The 16,593-nt window shown below is 45.6% G+C and overlaps 1 protein-coding gene across 1 annotated transcript in view; it reads left to right on the forward strand.

Moving 5' to 3' along the window:
* Positions 1-1,540: 1,540 nt before the first annotated feature.
* Positions 1,541-16,593, forward strand: part of Scarb2 (scavenger receptor class B member 2) — a 63,584-nt gene continuing 48,531 nt past the window's right edge. The window contains exon 1 of the mRNA XM_070012811.1: positions 1,541-1,970. Within this exon, the coding sequence (XP_069868912.1) occupies positions 1,854-1,970 (117 nt within the window). The 5' untranslated portion in view covers positions 1,541-1,853. The remainder of the gene's footprint in view (positions 1,971-16,593) is intronic.

Here is a 16,593-nt window from a genome sequence, read left to right on the forward strand (position 1 = left end):
TCATCAAACTCCAGATGCTCAAATCCTTGAGGGAAAAACTGTCTCATGTTTATATAGAAATTACACGCACCTTCTCATAGTCTTTAAACCCTCTCTAATGAATTAAAATACTATAATGTAAACAGCAGTCCCTTATATTGTATTCTTTAGGGAATAGAGACAAGAAAAGGATCTGTACAGGTTCAGCACAAGAGACAACCAGACTAAATTTAACTACATGACTATATTGTAGACATCAGCAACAATGTAGCTTTTCTGCTCCTGTTTTCTGTCCCTGGCTGATTGAATCTGTAAGGGTAAGGACTGAGGTCCTAAAAAAACAAAAGCCTGGAGCCAGTGGCTCACCCCTGTACTCCTAGCTGCTCAGGAAGCTGAGATCTGAGGATAGGGCTCTGAAGCCACCCTGGGCAGAAGAGTCTCCATGGGACTCTTATTTCCAATTAGCCATTCAAATACCGGAAGTGGTGCTGTGGCTCAAGTGGCAGAGAGCTAGCCTTGAGCACAAAGAGGCTCAGGGACAGTGCCCAGGCCCTGAATTCAAGCATGAAGGCCCCAAAGCCCTGGCCTCAGCGGCTGAGCTCTGCTGAAATCTGGGGAGATGGGTGCAGAGGCTAGCTTCCCATGGAGCCATCAGCCCATGACCACGCACAGCTGTAACCAAGGCAGGTCTGTTTCTGGCCTGTTCGGGCCTAGCTGAACTGGTTAGACCTGCACTGCTTCCTTCCAGCAGACCTCTCTTCTTTATCTCTTTCCTTCAAAAGAAGCCTTCACACCTCCATCCCTCTTCCTTGTCTGCTTCCCTGGTAAATCTCCTACAATCTTTAATCCTAGAGCTGCTGTGGATGTTAAATGTGTGTGTGTGTGTGATGAACCAGCAAAAGCCTGGCCTAGAACTAACCCTCCTTCACTCAACTAACATTTAAGTCACCTGCCGGTACCTGGCAGGACTTAAGTGAGCAAAGCGGATGATACACAGCATGTCAAGCCACTTTAAGCTTCTTGCTGATTCCCTTCGACAGGACAGGAAGAGCCTCTCAAATCCCACCTGCACACCTGAGCCCGCGCCAGTGCCACCTACACCACTGCGCTTGCGCTCCCAAGTGTCCCTTGTTTTCTCCTACATTGGGTGAAATGCCACCTGCTGTCCCTCTCACACACCTCCATTCCTTCACGAGCTCCTACATATCCCGCAATACCCAGTTCAATCCTGGGGCCCAAGAAGACCTAAGCAGACAGCACATTCCTTGCAAGGGCACTTGTCATTCTAATTGCGTGTCTGGGAGCGCTCCAGGGGCTCCTCCAGAGCCAGGGAACCGTCACCCCCATCCGAAATCTTCAAAGCTCGTCTCCAAGTAGGCCCTTGGCCCCAGGATGTCAGGAGCCTCCACCCGGCCCGGCCCGAGTCACCGGGCGGGGGCCTGCGGGGACCGTCGCGCGGGCCGAATGGCGACCGCGCTGCGGGACACATGACTGCGGCCTCCGCCCTGCCCCGCCCGCCTCCCCGCGCAGTCGCCAGCCGTCCCTTCCCGGGCGAGGCAGGCCCCGAGCGTCACCGCTCTGCGCGTCCTCCGCCCTCCCGAGCGCCCCGGCCGGCCGAGCAAACCGAAAGCGCGCGCCGGTCCCTCGCCCTCCGCCCCGATCGCCGCCGCGGGGAGAGCCGCGCGCTCCGCCGGCCGCCGCACCGGCCCCGCGCCGGCCCCGCCCCGGGAGGCCGCGCACCCAGCCGGCCGCGGGCACCCCCGGGTCCCGGGTCCTCCGACCGCGGCGGCCTGGGCGGTGGCTCCTCCCCTCCTGGCAGCTGGAACGCGGGGCGGCGCGGCGAGGCTCGGCCTGGCCGGTGAGCCGCGCGCAGGATGGGCAGATGTTGCTTCTACACGGTGGGGACGCTGTCCCTGCTTCTGCTGGTGACCAGCGTCACGCTGCTCGTGGCTCGGGTCTTCCAGAAGGCCGTGGATCAGACGATCGGGAAGGTGAGTCTGGTCAGGCGGTGTGTGCACGCGCGCGCGTGTGTTTCCAGGTCCGCCCCCCCCCCCCCCCCCCCCGCAAGGATCTGATGCCTGGAAGACCTGTACCCGGGCTAGCCCTGCAGCCTGGACCCCGCTGTGTGAGATCTCTGTGCTGGTCTTCCTGAGCTGGGAGCTGAGGGTTGAGGGATGGGGAGGTACAGAGGCAAATGTGTTCACTTAAAAAGATGTGGGCTTTAAAAAAAAAAAAAAAAGAGGGGGAGGCTTTCTCGTATGTTCTGACCTTTGCATTTCTCTCCACCGGCTCTGCACACCCCAAGCTCTTGAGTACCTACTGTTTGTGTCCCACTTGAAGGGGTGATAAGGCCAAATGAAAAGCATCGCAGGAGGGGCGGGGTACGTGGCCTGCCTCCAGGACCTTTGAAGTGCTGTGGTGCCGTGGTTGAGCAGGGACTGTGCACCTACCCTGTGCCTGCGCTCATGGACTGGGCAGGACACTTGGCAGGCAGGCCAAGGCCTGCAGACTGGCAGTCTGTGCTTCGTCTTTGTATCTTGTAAGGCCAGCCCGTGTTGCCATGTCTGGCCATTATTCTTGTTCTCTCTTAGACAACCATCCCTTTGAAGGCGCAGGGGCATTTAGATGCTTCTGGACTGCATAGCTAGCCATGTCAGAAGTTCCCTGTTCTCACACTTCCTAGTCATTTCTGCTCTCCTTTCACCCGCATCCACGGAGCTTGGTAAAAACAGGAACAGGAGAGAGTTACTGGAATCACCCTTTCCTTTAATTTAAAAAAAAAAAAAATAAGGCTGGAGATTAGCCAGTCATTTATTTATTTATTTTTTTTTTGTAATACTGGGGGTTTGAAGTCAGGACCTGTACTATAAATACCTGGGCTGACACAGCGATCATGACCAGTTTATTGATTGAGATGGGGGCGTCTCCTTCATTTTTCACCTAGGTTGGCTTCAAACTAATCCTCCTAATCACTACCTCCTGCGTAGCCAGGATCATAGATGTGACCAGCTGCTCCCAGCTTGAAGCAACCTTTCTTGTTAGTGCCCACAACCTGATGCACAATGTCTCTTAATGATTGCTGCACCTGCCATCAGCCAGATACAAAGCCTGGGCCTGGTCCCATTAGACTTACTGCTCCCTTTTTTGTAAAGTTGCCTTCTTCCAGGAGGCAATATCTATCTGTCTATCTATCTGTCTATCTATCTGTCTGCCTATCTATATCCATATAGATAGATATACAGACATATATATGTATATATAGCTATATATATACAGATAGATATACAGAGAGAGAGATTCTCTCAACAAAGGTTTCCAGAAGTAATCAGTTACTTGCGATCTGTCAACTGGAGGAGGAGAAAAAAACCTTTAGTATCACAACAAAGCATCATTTAATTTTTACTAAGTTTTCATTGCCAAGGGAATACAAGGCCTACAAGCTCAGCAAAGACCTTGTTCTCTGAGCATCCATATTCATTCTCACAGCTAAATCTCCATGGGAGATTTATTTGAGGACATAAACTCTTGCTGTGGGTGCTGGAGTGATGCTGTGTCACATTAGTATGTGAGTTGTTTTGTGTAGCTTTGTTTCAGGGGAGACCTATGGAATGGGGGACCCTCATGTAGCCATAGTGGCACCCTTTCTCCGAGTTTCTCTGGGGAGAAGGTGTCTGTAAGGCATCTGAGTTTGTGTTGGCCTTTCTAAGTGGCTTTTTTCCAGGAGGAATAGTGTCTATCTCACTGATACGTTACAGTACAGAAGTACTGTGCAATGAGGTATCTGATATGAAGGCTGTGACAGAGCTAAGTTTGAGTGGACAGATTTGAGAATGTTATAGGTCCCACATTACCATTCTGCTCTTTGCTGCCCTGCCATGTCAGCTGGGTGATGATGGCTGGTCATTTAACTTCCTTGATTTATGTTTCCCTATCTGTAAACTGAAATAATAACTAATGTAAAGAGAAAGGTTGTAAGAATTAGTCAAGCAAGTGGGTGAGTATAATTAAGGCTTAAGAAATGATAGCAATTTTATTAGAAGGCACACAACAAAAACATACATGAGATTATAATTCAGACACTATGGATAGGTTTTTATCTTTGTTTTTGTCTGGGGTTTTGCCTAGACTAGAGCAAACTCATGACCCTGTTGTCTGTGAGTCTTGCATGGACTACAGGTGGACTACACCATGCATGGCTTTCTTATGTTTAGATCTTTAAGCTGCCATTTTCTTGTATATGGGGGAGTAGGAGAACTAGGGTTTGAACTTGGGGCATTGTTGTGCTCTTGCTTAGCATTTACATTCAAGACTGGCAGTCTACCACTTGAGCCACAGATCTACTTCTGGCTTTAGGGTGGTTAATTGGAGATATTAGTCTCTTGAATTTGTATGCTCAAGGTGTCTTAAAACCATGGTTCTCAGATTTCAGCCTCCTGAGTAGCTCGGGTTATAGGTATGAGTCACTGGAACCTAAATGATCTTACCATTTTCAAGTGTTGATTTAGGACAAGTTACTGAACATCTCATAGCCTCAATTTCATAATTCAAAAATGAGAAGGAGTGAGCTGGAAAGGTGGCTCAGTGGTAGAGTGCTTGCCTTGCACGCAGGAGGCCCTGGGTTTGATTCCTCAGTACCACATAAGCAGAAAAAGCCGGAAGTGGCGCTGTGGTTCAAATGGTAGAGTGCTAGCCTTGAGCTGAAGAGCTGAGGGACAGTGCCCAGGCCAAGGGTTCAGGCCCCACAACCGACAAAAAAAAAAAAAAAAAAAAAAGAGAGAGAGAGATGGTTGCTAACTCATGCTGTACGTTTACCATGAAACTCACAAGATGAAGCTTTAGTTCCCTCATTTGCATGGGCCTGTCCAAATCTCTGCACCTAATTCTCTATGCAAAACTTTTTTCTCTAGAAAGAATCTTTTACTTGTTCAGAACCCACAAAACCTAGATCTGTCTCTGTGCATATACTGTTATGGGGTGGAGCACTTCGCACAGTGCCAGGCAGGACTGGGAGATCAATACATGGCAGTCATGATTATTTCCATCAGTGTTAATATAGCGCTGCTCATTTATAACTTGACTTTCATATAGTTGGACCATAATCCACTCTGATGCTGCTAGTTCTTTCTTCTTTCCTTTGAAGATGGTCTGTGCCCAATCTTGTCTGCATGAAAAGAGGAGAGGAAAACCAGGCATGGGGATTCATGCCTGTAATTCCAGCTACTAAGGAGGCAGAGATTGAGAAGATCAGTTCAAGACTAGCCATGTCAACGAGTTCTCTGGCCAGTCATGGGGCCTGAACTACGGGCCTAGGCGCTGTCCCTCAGCTCTTCAGCTCAAGGCTAGTGCTCTACCATTTGAGTCACAGCACCACTTCTGGCTTTTTCTGCTTATGTGGTGCTGAGGAATCGAACCCAAGGCCTCATGCATGCATAGCAAGCACTCTACCACTGAGCCACCTTCCCAGCCCTGTCAAAGAGTTCTTAAGACCCTCATCTCAGTCACTGAAAAGTTGGGCACAGTAGCACTTGTCCAGCTACAAAGAAAGTATAAATAGGAGGATTTGCTTCCAGTGCTAGTGGCCCATATCTGTAATCCTAGCTACTCAAGAGGCTGAGATCTGAGGATCACCATAAGAACAGCCCAGGCAGGAAAGTCCATGAAACTCTAATCTGTTAACCACCCCCAACTGGAATTGGCACTGTGACTCAAAGTAGTAAAGTGCTAGCTTTGAATAATAAAGCTCAGAGACAGTGCTCAGGCCCTGAGTTTAAGCCCCACAAACTGACAATGAAGGCGGAGGAAGAGGAAGAGGAAGAGGAGGATGAGGAGGAGGAGGAGGATGAGGATGAGGAGGAGGATGAGGAGGAGGAGGAGGATGAGGAGGAGGAGGAGGATGAGGAGGAGGAGGAGGAGGAGGAGGAGGAGGAAGAGGAAGAAGGAGAAGAGAAAATGGAGGTTGTTCAGGATAGCCCAGGGATAAGATTCTATTTGGAAAATAACTACTAAAGCAACAGGAGGCAAGGGTGAGCTCAATTGGTAGAATGCCTGCCCAGAACGCTCAAGACCTGGGCTCAAATTCCAGGAAGACCAAAAAATAAAAGAGGAGCAGGAAAGGGATGAAATTCAAATGTGTAGGGTTAGCTACTTGTTCGAAGTTTAGTAAAATAATTGTATGAAGAATTTATTTCAAGTGATTATTGTCCTTAAGTCCCTCTTCAGCGACTAAGGTGATGGAAGGAAGACTTTTGTTTTGGCTAGTGAAAATGGTAGAAAGAAAGAGCTATTATTAGAATCTAATGTCCAAGGTGCTCAGTGCTTAAAGGAACCAAAATTTAGATGACCAAAAACTAATAGAAAGGAATCAGAGGTAGTCCTGAAGAAGATGGAGAGGCTAGCTTCTCAAAGCTCTGTCTTAGAGTGATGCAGCTGGACAAGGCCTTTTATGAGCGGGAAAGGAGACACAGAGAAGCAGCAGACTGGTTAAAGTCCTCTGCAGCACTTCAAGTGGAACTTGACCTTGACCTTGACCTTGTGTGGCTGGTTAATAAGGAAGAATGTTACAAATATCATCTAAGTTCTACCAATCTAAGAATGGTCTAGCTGTTATCTTAACCATCTAAGTGGGGCTTTTCAGCCAAGGGGTTGCAGGATGGGTAGAAGGGAAGGAGGGATCAGAGGACAATCTCAAAGGAGCCTCTGTTCTAGAAACCAGATATTCTTTTTTTCAGTCAATTTTGGAGTTTGAACTCTGGGCCTGGGAGCTGACCCTCAGCTCTTCAGCTCAAGGCTTAGTGCTCTACCACTTGAGCCATAGCACCACTTCTGGCTTTTAGTGCTTATGTGGTGCTGAGGAATCAAACCCAGGGCCTCATGCATGCAAGGCAAGCACTCTACCACTGAGCCACCTTCCCAGCCTGAAACCAGATATTCTTGTTCTCATGGGAACTGTGTTGAATTGGGCAAGTCCTGAAATTATTGCTGCTTCCATGTTCTCCTTTGCAAAAGCAGTATAGATAGGCCTTCCTCTTTAGCCCATATCTACTTCCTGGGGGATATGAGTGCATTAGCAAGGCCTTCTTTGTCAGGCACTTGCATCTTTCCGAGGACAGAGCTTTGCAGAAGCCCAAAAGACTGTTCTGCTGAAAGCAAATGGCTTTAGCATCTCTCTCAGTCCTACGACTAAGCTGTTATCTCTCTTTTTAATTTTATTCTCTGTGAAACTGGGATCCAACCCTGAGTTTTACATATACAGGCAAGCTGTCTACTGCTGAGCTAGAGCTTGGAGTTAACTCCTCAGCTAAGGAGTTCTCAAGGATTCCTCATTCAATGATCTCATCTCCTGAGTTGCCTCCCATGACATAAGATTTTCTGAATTGGAAAAAGCCTTTGGAGAGTAAGCTATTATTTAACCTTTTTTTGTGTGCCTATCCTGGGGCTTGAACTCAAGGCCTAGCTCAGTCTCTGAGCTTTTAGGCTCAAGGTTAGCATCCTACCACTTGAGCTACAGCTCCATTTCTGGCTTTTTGGTGCTCAACTGGAGATCAGAGGCTCATGAATCTTCTACTTAGCCTGGCTTTTAACCTCGATCCTCAGATCTCAGCCTCCTGAGTAGTTAGGATTATAGGAGTGAGCCACTGGTACCTGCCTGGCTGTCCTTATTTTACTTTCAGGGAGGCTTATCTAAAGCCCAAGAAGAGGGGTAGAGTTGTGCAAACTTGAAGCCCTAACATGGAACACTTTTCACACACAAGGATACTATGTGCCCCATCTGCCTGGGATTATCCTGCTGGCCTTATGTATACTTGTTCTGGCATAAGTATTAGCTATCATACCCTTTGGTTTGGACAGAATGTTTTCACTGCTATTGGGGCTTGAACTCAGAGCTTGGGCACTGTTCTTAGCTTATTTGCTCAAGGCTGGTGCTCTATCACTTAAGTCACAGCTCCACTTCTGGCTTTTGGTGGTTACTTGGAGATAAGAGTCTTCCAGACTTTCCTACCATGACTGGCTTCAAACCAGCATCCTCATATCCCAGTCTCCTGAATAGGTAAGATTTTGGGGCTATGCCACTGGCCTGTTGGACAATAAATTTTATGGCTACCTTCCACCCCCATCCACAAACTACAAGCTGGTTGAAGTAATATAGGATTCTCCTTATTTATTTTTCTTTCCTTCTTTCCTCTTCCTCCTCCTCCTCTTCCACTTCCTCCTCTCCCTCCTCGTCCTCCTCCTCCTCTACTTCCTCCTCTTCCTCCTCCACTTTGAGTGTCAGTTCCACTTTTGGTTTAGTCTGGTGGTTAATTGGAGATACGAATTTCACAGGCTTTCCTACCCAGGCTGTCTTTGACCACAGTCCTCAAATCTCAGCCTCCTGGGTAGGTAGGATTACAGGTATGAGCTACCAGTGCCTGGCATTCCTTGTTTCTTTTTGTGAAGCTGCAAGGGGAAACTTAGACATGGAATAGAGAAGCCCAGCGTAGTTAGGCCTCCCTGAGAGGACAACAGAAACTTCAGAGTCAGCAAAGAGTAGGCTGATCTCTGTCTGCCACTCTTTCCTTTTGCTCTCTCAGCAGTCAGCTTCCTTTAGTTATTCATCCTGTCATGGCTGTTTACTCACCCTGGCTTCCCAAGCCCTCTTCTGCATGGCCTTCTGGCTCCTGAGCCTCATCTCTTAGCTTCTATCTTCTGAGTTCGTTTCCCCCCTCCCCCGCTCTCTCGCCAGTACTGGGGCTTGAACTCAGGGCCTGAGCACTGCTCCTTACCTTTTTCACTAAAGGCTGGTGTTCTACCACTTGAGCTATAGGTCCACTTCCAACTTTTTGCTGGTTAAATGGAGATAAAAGTCTCACAGACTTTCCTGCCCCCGCTGGCTTGGAACCGCAATCCTCATATCTCAGCCTCCTGAGTAGCTAGGATTACAGGCATGAACTACCAGCACGCAGCTTTCCAAGTTCTTTTTTTGGGGGGTGGGGGAGGTCGGTCGTGGGCCTGAACTCAGGGCCTGGGCGCTGTCCTTCACCTCTTCAGCTCAAGGCTAGAGCTCTACCACTTGAGCCACAGCTCCACTTCCGGCTTTTTTTTCTGCCTATGTGGTGCTGAGGAATCAAACCCAGGGCCTCGTGCATGCAAGGCAAGCGCTCTACCACTGAGCCACCTTCCCAGCCCCCTTTCCAAATTCTTAACAGAACAACATAATGGATTGGCTGAGCACAGGTAAAAATCAGGGAGCAGCATGCTTTCTTTCCTTTCGAGATTCTTTGACTTTTATACAGAATTATCCAGCTCCACCCTGGCTCTCAGAAACTTGATCTTATGATAGCAGAATTGTATTCTTTTTCCTTCAGCTTCTTACTAATCCATGTTGATCATGAGTGCGCTCATTTTGCACATTGTTATGACAGTGGAATAGACATGTAGTTCACACAGTTGTCACTAGATGCTAGGAGAAGCCCTTAAGGGGATGTAGAAAATTCCAGACCATGCCCAGACCTGCTAAGTCAGAATCATTTGGATGGGGATCAGATTAAGGAGCTAACCATAAAATCCATTGCTGAGTTGGACAATGCTTATTTTAGCTCATGTCTTCAGGTTCATTGAGGTGGGATTCCAGTTGAGGACATAAAAGGAATAATTCATATTAATCTTCCATTTACATTGAGGGAAAATTAGTTTTAGAAGGAGGAGAGGAAAGTTCCTACATGCCAACATCATTTTGCTTTATGGTCTAGTGAAGTCCAGGATTTCATTCTGCCAGGCCCCTGCAAGGGCCCATCTGTTCTGCCAGACATTTGCTTGTTTCACAGAGAAGAATCAGAATGGAGAAATCCGCTCATTAATGAAAACATAGGATGTTGGCCAAGGAGGTGGACATTCATGACCTATGTCTTCAAGATAGGTACTATGTCATATATAACATACTAAAGGTGGGACTTATAATCAAAACGAGCAAATAGTCAACAGCCAAGGAAAAAGAAAAGCTCTTTTAGGTATTTGCTTTCTATTTCTAGAAGCACTTTTTGGTCTATGTGTTGGAAGTCATTGGTTTATTTAGGGAGTATTTACAGAGTATGGACCTTCTGTGAAGCAGAGGGCTAGGGGCTTTGTGTCTATGAAGACACAAAAAAATCACAATTCTTGCCCTTGTAGATTTGATAATCTAATTTAAACCCTTGGCCTCTGGCTGCTTCACACTCTTGGAAACTATTGAAGACTCCAAAGAATTTATAATTTGGTGGATTATATCTCTTAATATTTATAATATCAACATTAAAACTATAAGCATTTTGGGAAATTATTTTGGTGATACTTGGGATTAAACCCATACTAGGCAAGTGTGTTATTACTGGAGCCATGCCCCCAGCCCAGGAGAAAATTTTAGAACACAAGAATACACCAGCACATTCTCTATCAACCAGCAGAGCAAGGCATGTGTTACATGCCAGGCCTCTGGAAAGATCTACACTATACTCACCTAGGGAAGGAGAATTTAAAAAGGCAAATGATGTGTTAGCATCTGGGTTGAGTCTCTCTATCTTGGCAATGGTAAAAAATGCTGCAATGAACATGTTTGTGCTGGTAGCTGTAGTGTAGCCTTGTTTGTGTTCTTTAGGATAAATCCCAGAAGTAGAATTTCTGGATCGTAGAGATACTCTATGTTTAGTTTTTTTTTTTTTTTTTTTTTTTTTTTTTTTTTTTTTTTGTCGGTCGTGGGGCTTGAACTCTGGGCCTGGGCGCTGTCCCTCAGCTCTTCAGCTCAAGGCGAGCGCTCTACCACTTGAGCTACAGCGCCACTTCCGGTTTTCTGGTGGTTTATTGGAGATAGGAGTCTCACGGTTTTTCCTGCCCGGGCTGGCTTTGAACCGCGATCCTCAGATCTCAGCCTCCTGAGTAGCTAGGATTACAGGCGTGAGCCACCAGCGCCCGGCCTATGTTTAGTTTTTTGAGGAACCTCCATACTGCTTTCCAGAGTGACTGAACAAATTTACATTCCCACCAACAGTTTAATAGTGTTCCCTTTTGGCCACATCCCTACCAGCATCTGTTATTGTTGGTTTTCTTGATAATAGACATTCTAATTAGGGTGAGATGGAATCTTAATGTTGTTTAGATTTGCACTTCTTAAAAATTTTTTTTTTTTGGGTCCGGTCATGGGGCCTGAACTCTGGGCCTGGGTGCTGTCCCTCAGCTCTTCAGCTCAAGGCTAGCGCTCTACCACTTGAGCTATAGCACCACTTCCAGCTTTTTTTCTTTTTGCTTATGTGGTGCTGAGGAATCAAACCCAGGGCCTCAGGGATGCAAGGCAAGCGCTCTACCACTGAGCCAACTTCCCAGCCCAAGATTTGCACTTCTTTATGGCCACAAATGTTGAACATTTCTTCTTGTGTCTATTGGCCATTCTTCTTTTGAGAAGTCTCTTTAAGTCCATTTATTGATTGGGTTGTTGTTTCTTTGAGGGTTTGTTCATATAAAATGATGTTTCTCAAAATGAACTCTGGGCAATGGAAATGAGAAGGTTTTTTGTTATTTTGCTTTTGTTTTGTTTTCTCCTTTGTCTCTGTTTTTTATTCCTGTATCTTTTGTCTTCTATGTAAGTTTATCTGTTTGGGGGCGGGTAAGGAGGAGCACAGAAATGGTGGGCAAAGGATGAATAAATGCAGTATCGATACTCACTAGACACTTTGTTGAGAATGAACTACACAACTTGTGGGGGAGAGGAGTTGGGAGGGAAAAGCTGGGAGAAAATGAGGAAAGAGGTGATACTGTTTAAAAAGAAATATACTCATTAACTGACTTCTGTAACTGTAACACCTCTGTACATTACCTTTACAATAAAAATGAAATAAATTAATTCATCCTGTGAATGCTCTGAGAAGGTTTTTGGAATCCTAGCAGTTGCACAGATCACATTCTTCCAGTTTTAATTTAATATGATGCTTTTTTTAGAACATTAAAATTATGTGATAACCCTACTTAGTATTTCTAGAAGACCAATTTGGAAACTATATTATCAATTTGGAACCCACCAGGATTCTGTTTAGTGTATCATTTATTTATTGTGTCTTTCTAGTGTGCTCATGAATCCACTGTTAGAGATGAGAGTTTGGGCCATCTGTGACTGAGGTCCTGAAAATTGCTCATCTCTCTCTCTCTCTCTCTCTCTCTCTCTCTCTCTCTCTCTCTCTCTCTCTCTCTCTCTCTCTGTGCAGCATCATCAGTACAACTGACTTATTCCCTGATTCCATGGTAGCTGCAGCTCTGCAGTGATTTAATCCATATTCCATCATTTGGTATTTGTGTCCTTTTGGAATGAAGAGATTCTGTCATATTTAGTTTGTCATCTTCTTATTCTGCCAGATGCAAAGCCATATAGAAGATAGTTCTGGAAGTATAGCTCAGTGATAGGTCCTGGGTTTGATTCCTGGCATTACACACACACACACACACACACACACACACACACACACACACACTACTTTTTTATTTTTTATTTTGTTAAAAAAAGATGGTCAATAAACATCCTTGGATGAATGGAAGGATGGATGGATGAAAATTGTCTTTGGGAATGCTTCTGTTTGTTGCTAACTGTATTGCTCATACTCCATTTTGCAGTGCTGTCCTCTAAATTTCCCTGTGGCATGAGTCCACGCAGAGTAGGGGCTGACCTCACTGTCAAAGTTCATTTGAATTACTTTCACAAAATACTATTGACTGAGTAGCTTGGAAAGAACAAATTGTGTTACTCATAGTTCTGGAGTCTGAGAGGTTAGGGCACTGACAGATTTGGAACCTAGGGAAGACCTACTTCTGCATGGACAATAGTTTTCTCTACCTAACTTTTATTTGGTGAACCAATTTCAATTGGTGAACAAGCTCTCTGAATCTTTTTTTTTTTTTTTTGGTCGGCCGTGGGGCTTGAACTCTGGGCCTGGGCGCTGTCCCTCAGCTCTTCAGCTCAAGGCGAGCGCTCTACCACTTGAGCTACAGCGCCACTTCCGGTTTTCTGGTGGTTTATTGGAGATAGGAGTCTCACGGTCTCTCCTGCCCGGGCTGGCTTTGAACCGCGATCCTCAGATCTCAGCCTCCTGAGTAGCTAGGATTACAGGCATGAGCCACCAGCGCCCGGCCTTCTCTGAATCTTTTACTAGGGTCCCAATGCCATCCACAAGGGCTCTTCTTTTCCAAACTGATCACTTCTCAAAGGCCCTACTCTGAATAACATCATCCCAGGCTTGAGAATTTCAACAATGAATTTGGAGGGGACATGATTCAAACAATTATGCCCATCGTCTTTCATTCCCCTTTGACTCCTAAACCCCTGCGAAGATGCCTGTGGTATTGTGCTTGCTCTGTTGTCCTTAGAGTAGAGAAATATCTCTCTGTATACAGACTTCTTTATGAAAATCAGGAAGATGAAGCACAGCTTGAGAGGGTCATGGCAGAAGTAAGCGCAGCCATATTCTGCATAGCAGTGAATACAGCTGAGGGGGTTTGACATACAAGGAGCCCAACAGCTCCTTCACCTTTGCCATCTAGCTCTTCCAGCACTGAGGTTACACCTTGTCCAGAGAAAGTGAGAACAGAGTGTAGTGTCACAGTAATGTCCTCACTCATCACAATCCTATTTAAGAATTTTATTTTTCTACTTGACAAGTAAAAATCACATATACTTATGGAGTATAGCATGACATGTTTATACATGAACACAATATATTGTAGTTAAATCAAGCTATGTAACACCTGGATTACCTCATATGTTTATTTTTATGTGTGTGATGAGAACACTTAAAATCTACTTTGCTATGGCAAGTAATGCATTCATATAAATGTTGTGGTGTATGTTGAATCTCTTGAACTTACTCCTCCTGTGTAACTGAATTCCATGTATTTTAACAACACCTCCTCAAACCTTTATCCTGATAAATCTCTTCTTTTCCTTCTTCCTTGCTTCCTTTCCTCCCTCCCTCCCTCTTCCTTCCTTCCTTCATTCCTTTCTTTTTCTTTTTTTTTTTTTTTGGTCGGTTGTGGGGCTTGAACTCTGGGCCTGGGTCCTGCCCCTCAGCTCTTCAGCTCAAGGCTAGTGCTCTACCACTTGAGCCACAGCACCACTTCCAGTTTTGTGGTGGTTAATTGGAGATAAGAGTCTCACAGACTTTCCTGTCCTCAGATCTCAGCCTCCTAGGATTACAGGCGTGAGCCACTGGTCCCTGGCTTTTCTTTTTCTTTTTTTTTTTTGTCGGTCGTGGGCCTGAACTCTGGGCCTGGGTGCTGTCCCTCAGCTCTTCAGCTCAAGGCTAGCGCTCTACCACTTGAGCCACAGCGCCACTTTTTCTGCTTATGTGGTGCTTCATGCATGCAAGGTAAGCACTCTACCACTGATTCACATTCCCAGCCCGATACTCTGGTTATTTTGTAATTATAACTTGTTACTTGGTTGTAACATCTTATCTCTGAGAACATTAATATGCTTGAAGCTCTCATTACCCTACCCTATGCTTTTCTTCATTTTTGTTTTTCATATAGTCTTATTACAGACTGTTGTTTGTTTATATTTAAGAGTAAGAGCCAGGCACTGGTGGCTCATGCCTATAACCCTAGCTACTCAGGAGGCTGAGATCTCAGGATTGCAATTCAAAGCCATCTCCTGGCAGGAAAGTCCATGAGACTCTGGAAAAAACTTTCAATATTGTTTCAGGATGATTTGTTTGAGCCAAGAGTTAAGTGTGGGAAGAGAGCTGGGGAATTTTAGCACTCTTTTATATTCTAATATATATAAGAATATGGATATATATATATATATATATATATATATATACATATATATATTAGAATATGGATCCCTCATGGATCTCTGGGAAGATCGTCTGGCCAAGAAACCTAGAGAATAAGCTTCCCACTTTTTGCTAATGTTTGGAGATGCAGTCCATATGCGGATCTGAATGTTTAAGCATGTTCCTTTTAAAGAAAAATGTATATTTTCTTTGAAACTATGTTACTATGAAGAGATTAGAAACTGAAGGATGGTTAACCATAGATGACAGCCAAGATTGAACATGTCTGGTTCTGGTAGCACCAAGGCCTTTAGTTGTGTATGTGTGTGTGTGTGTGTGTGTGTGTGTGTGTGTGTGTGTGTGTGTGTGTGTGTGTGTGTGTGTGTGTGTGTGTGTGTGTTTGTACACCACTTTAGCGCTTGTACTCAGATTCTGTACACTGTTCCTGAACTTTTTTGTTCAAGGCCAGTGCTCTACCATTTGAACCACAGCTCCATTTCCAGCTCTTTTTTTTTTTTTTGTCATGGGGCTTGCACTCTGAGTCTGGGTGCTATCCTTGAGCTCTTCAGCTTAAGGTGAATGTCTACTACTTAAGTCACAGTCCAGTTTGCTGTTGGTTAATTGGCGATAAGAGTCTCACTGACTTTCCTGCCCAGGCTGGCTTTGAACCATGTTCCTCAGATCTCAGCCTCCCAAGACTCTAGGATTACAAGTGTGAGTCACTGGTGCCCAGCCACTTTCAGCTTTTTGGTGATTAGTGAGATAACAGTCTCTTGTACTTTCCTGTCTGTCTTGATTAGAATTGTAATCCTCAGATCTCAGGCTCCTGAATAGCTAGGATTACAGGCGTGAACCACCAGCATCCAGGTACCACTTCCATTTCTCTCCAAGACCCTGGTTTCTTTTCTTTTTTTCTTTTTTTTTTTTTTTTGGTCGGTCGTGGGGCTTGAACTCTGGGCCTGGGTGCTGTCCCTCAGCTCTTCAGCTCAAGGTGAGTGCTCTACCACTTGAGCTAAGCGCCACTTCCGGTTTTCTGGTGGTTTATTGGAGATAGGAATCTCATGGTCTCTCCTGCCCGGGCTGGCTTTGAACCACGATCCTCAGATCTCAGCCTCCTGAGTAGTTAGGATTACAGGCGTGAGCCACCAGCGCCTGGCACCCGGCTTTTCTTTCTTGTCTTTTCCTTTCTTCCTTCCTTCCTTCCTTCCTTCCTTCCTTCCTTCCTTCCCTTCCTTCCTTCCTTCCTTCCCTCCCTCTCTCCCTTCCTCCGTCCCTTCTTTCCTTCCTTCCTTCCTTCTTTCTTTCTTTCTTTCTTTCTTTCTTTCTTTCTTTCTTTCTTTCTTTCTTTCTTTCTTTCTTTCTTCCTTCCTTCCTTCCTTCCTCCTTCCTTCCTCCCTCCCTCCCTCCCTCCTCCCTCCCTCCCTCCCCCTCCCTCCCTTCCTTCTTTCTTTCTTTCTTTCTCTCTCTCATACTGGGGCTTGAATTCTTTTGCTTGGCTTTCTCACTCAAGGCGCTAGTGCTCTACAACTTGAACCATGGCCCCACATCTGGCTTTTTGCTGGTTAATTGGAGATAAGAATCTCATGGACTTTCCTGATTGGATCGGATCCCAGCCTCCAGTAGTTAGGATGATAGGCATGAGTCATCAATGTCCAAGAAAGTATATTTTCTTTTAACCCTGAATTACTGATAGTTAAGAGTAATGAGGGGAAGAGGAGTCATAGGTATAAATAGGTAGGTGAGAGCACATCATGAGGTTCAACCTTAAGAGATGCAATCATAACCAAACAGGCTGTAGGATAAGGAGACTCTGAATGGGCTACTCAGAGAACTGGTCATTGTTTCT

The sequence above is a fragment of the Dipodomys merriami genome, unplaced genomic scaffold (genome assembly GCF_024711535.1).
Source record: "Dipodomys merriami isolate MVZ:Mamm:240054 unplaced genomic scaffold, mDipMer1.0.p SCAF_9, whole genome shotgun sequence".
In the NCBI taxonomy this organism is placed as follows: domain Eukaryota; kingdom Metazoa; phylum Chordata; class Mammalia; order Rodentia; family Heteromyidae; genus Dipodomys; species Dipodomys merriami.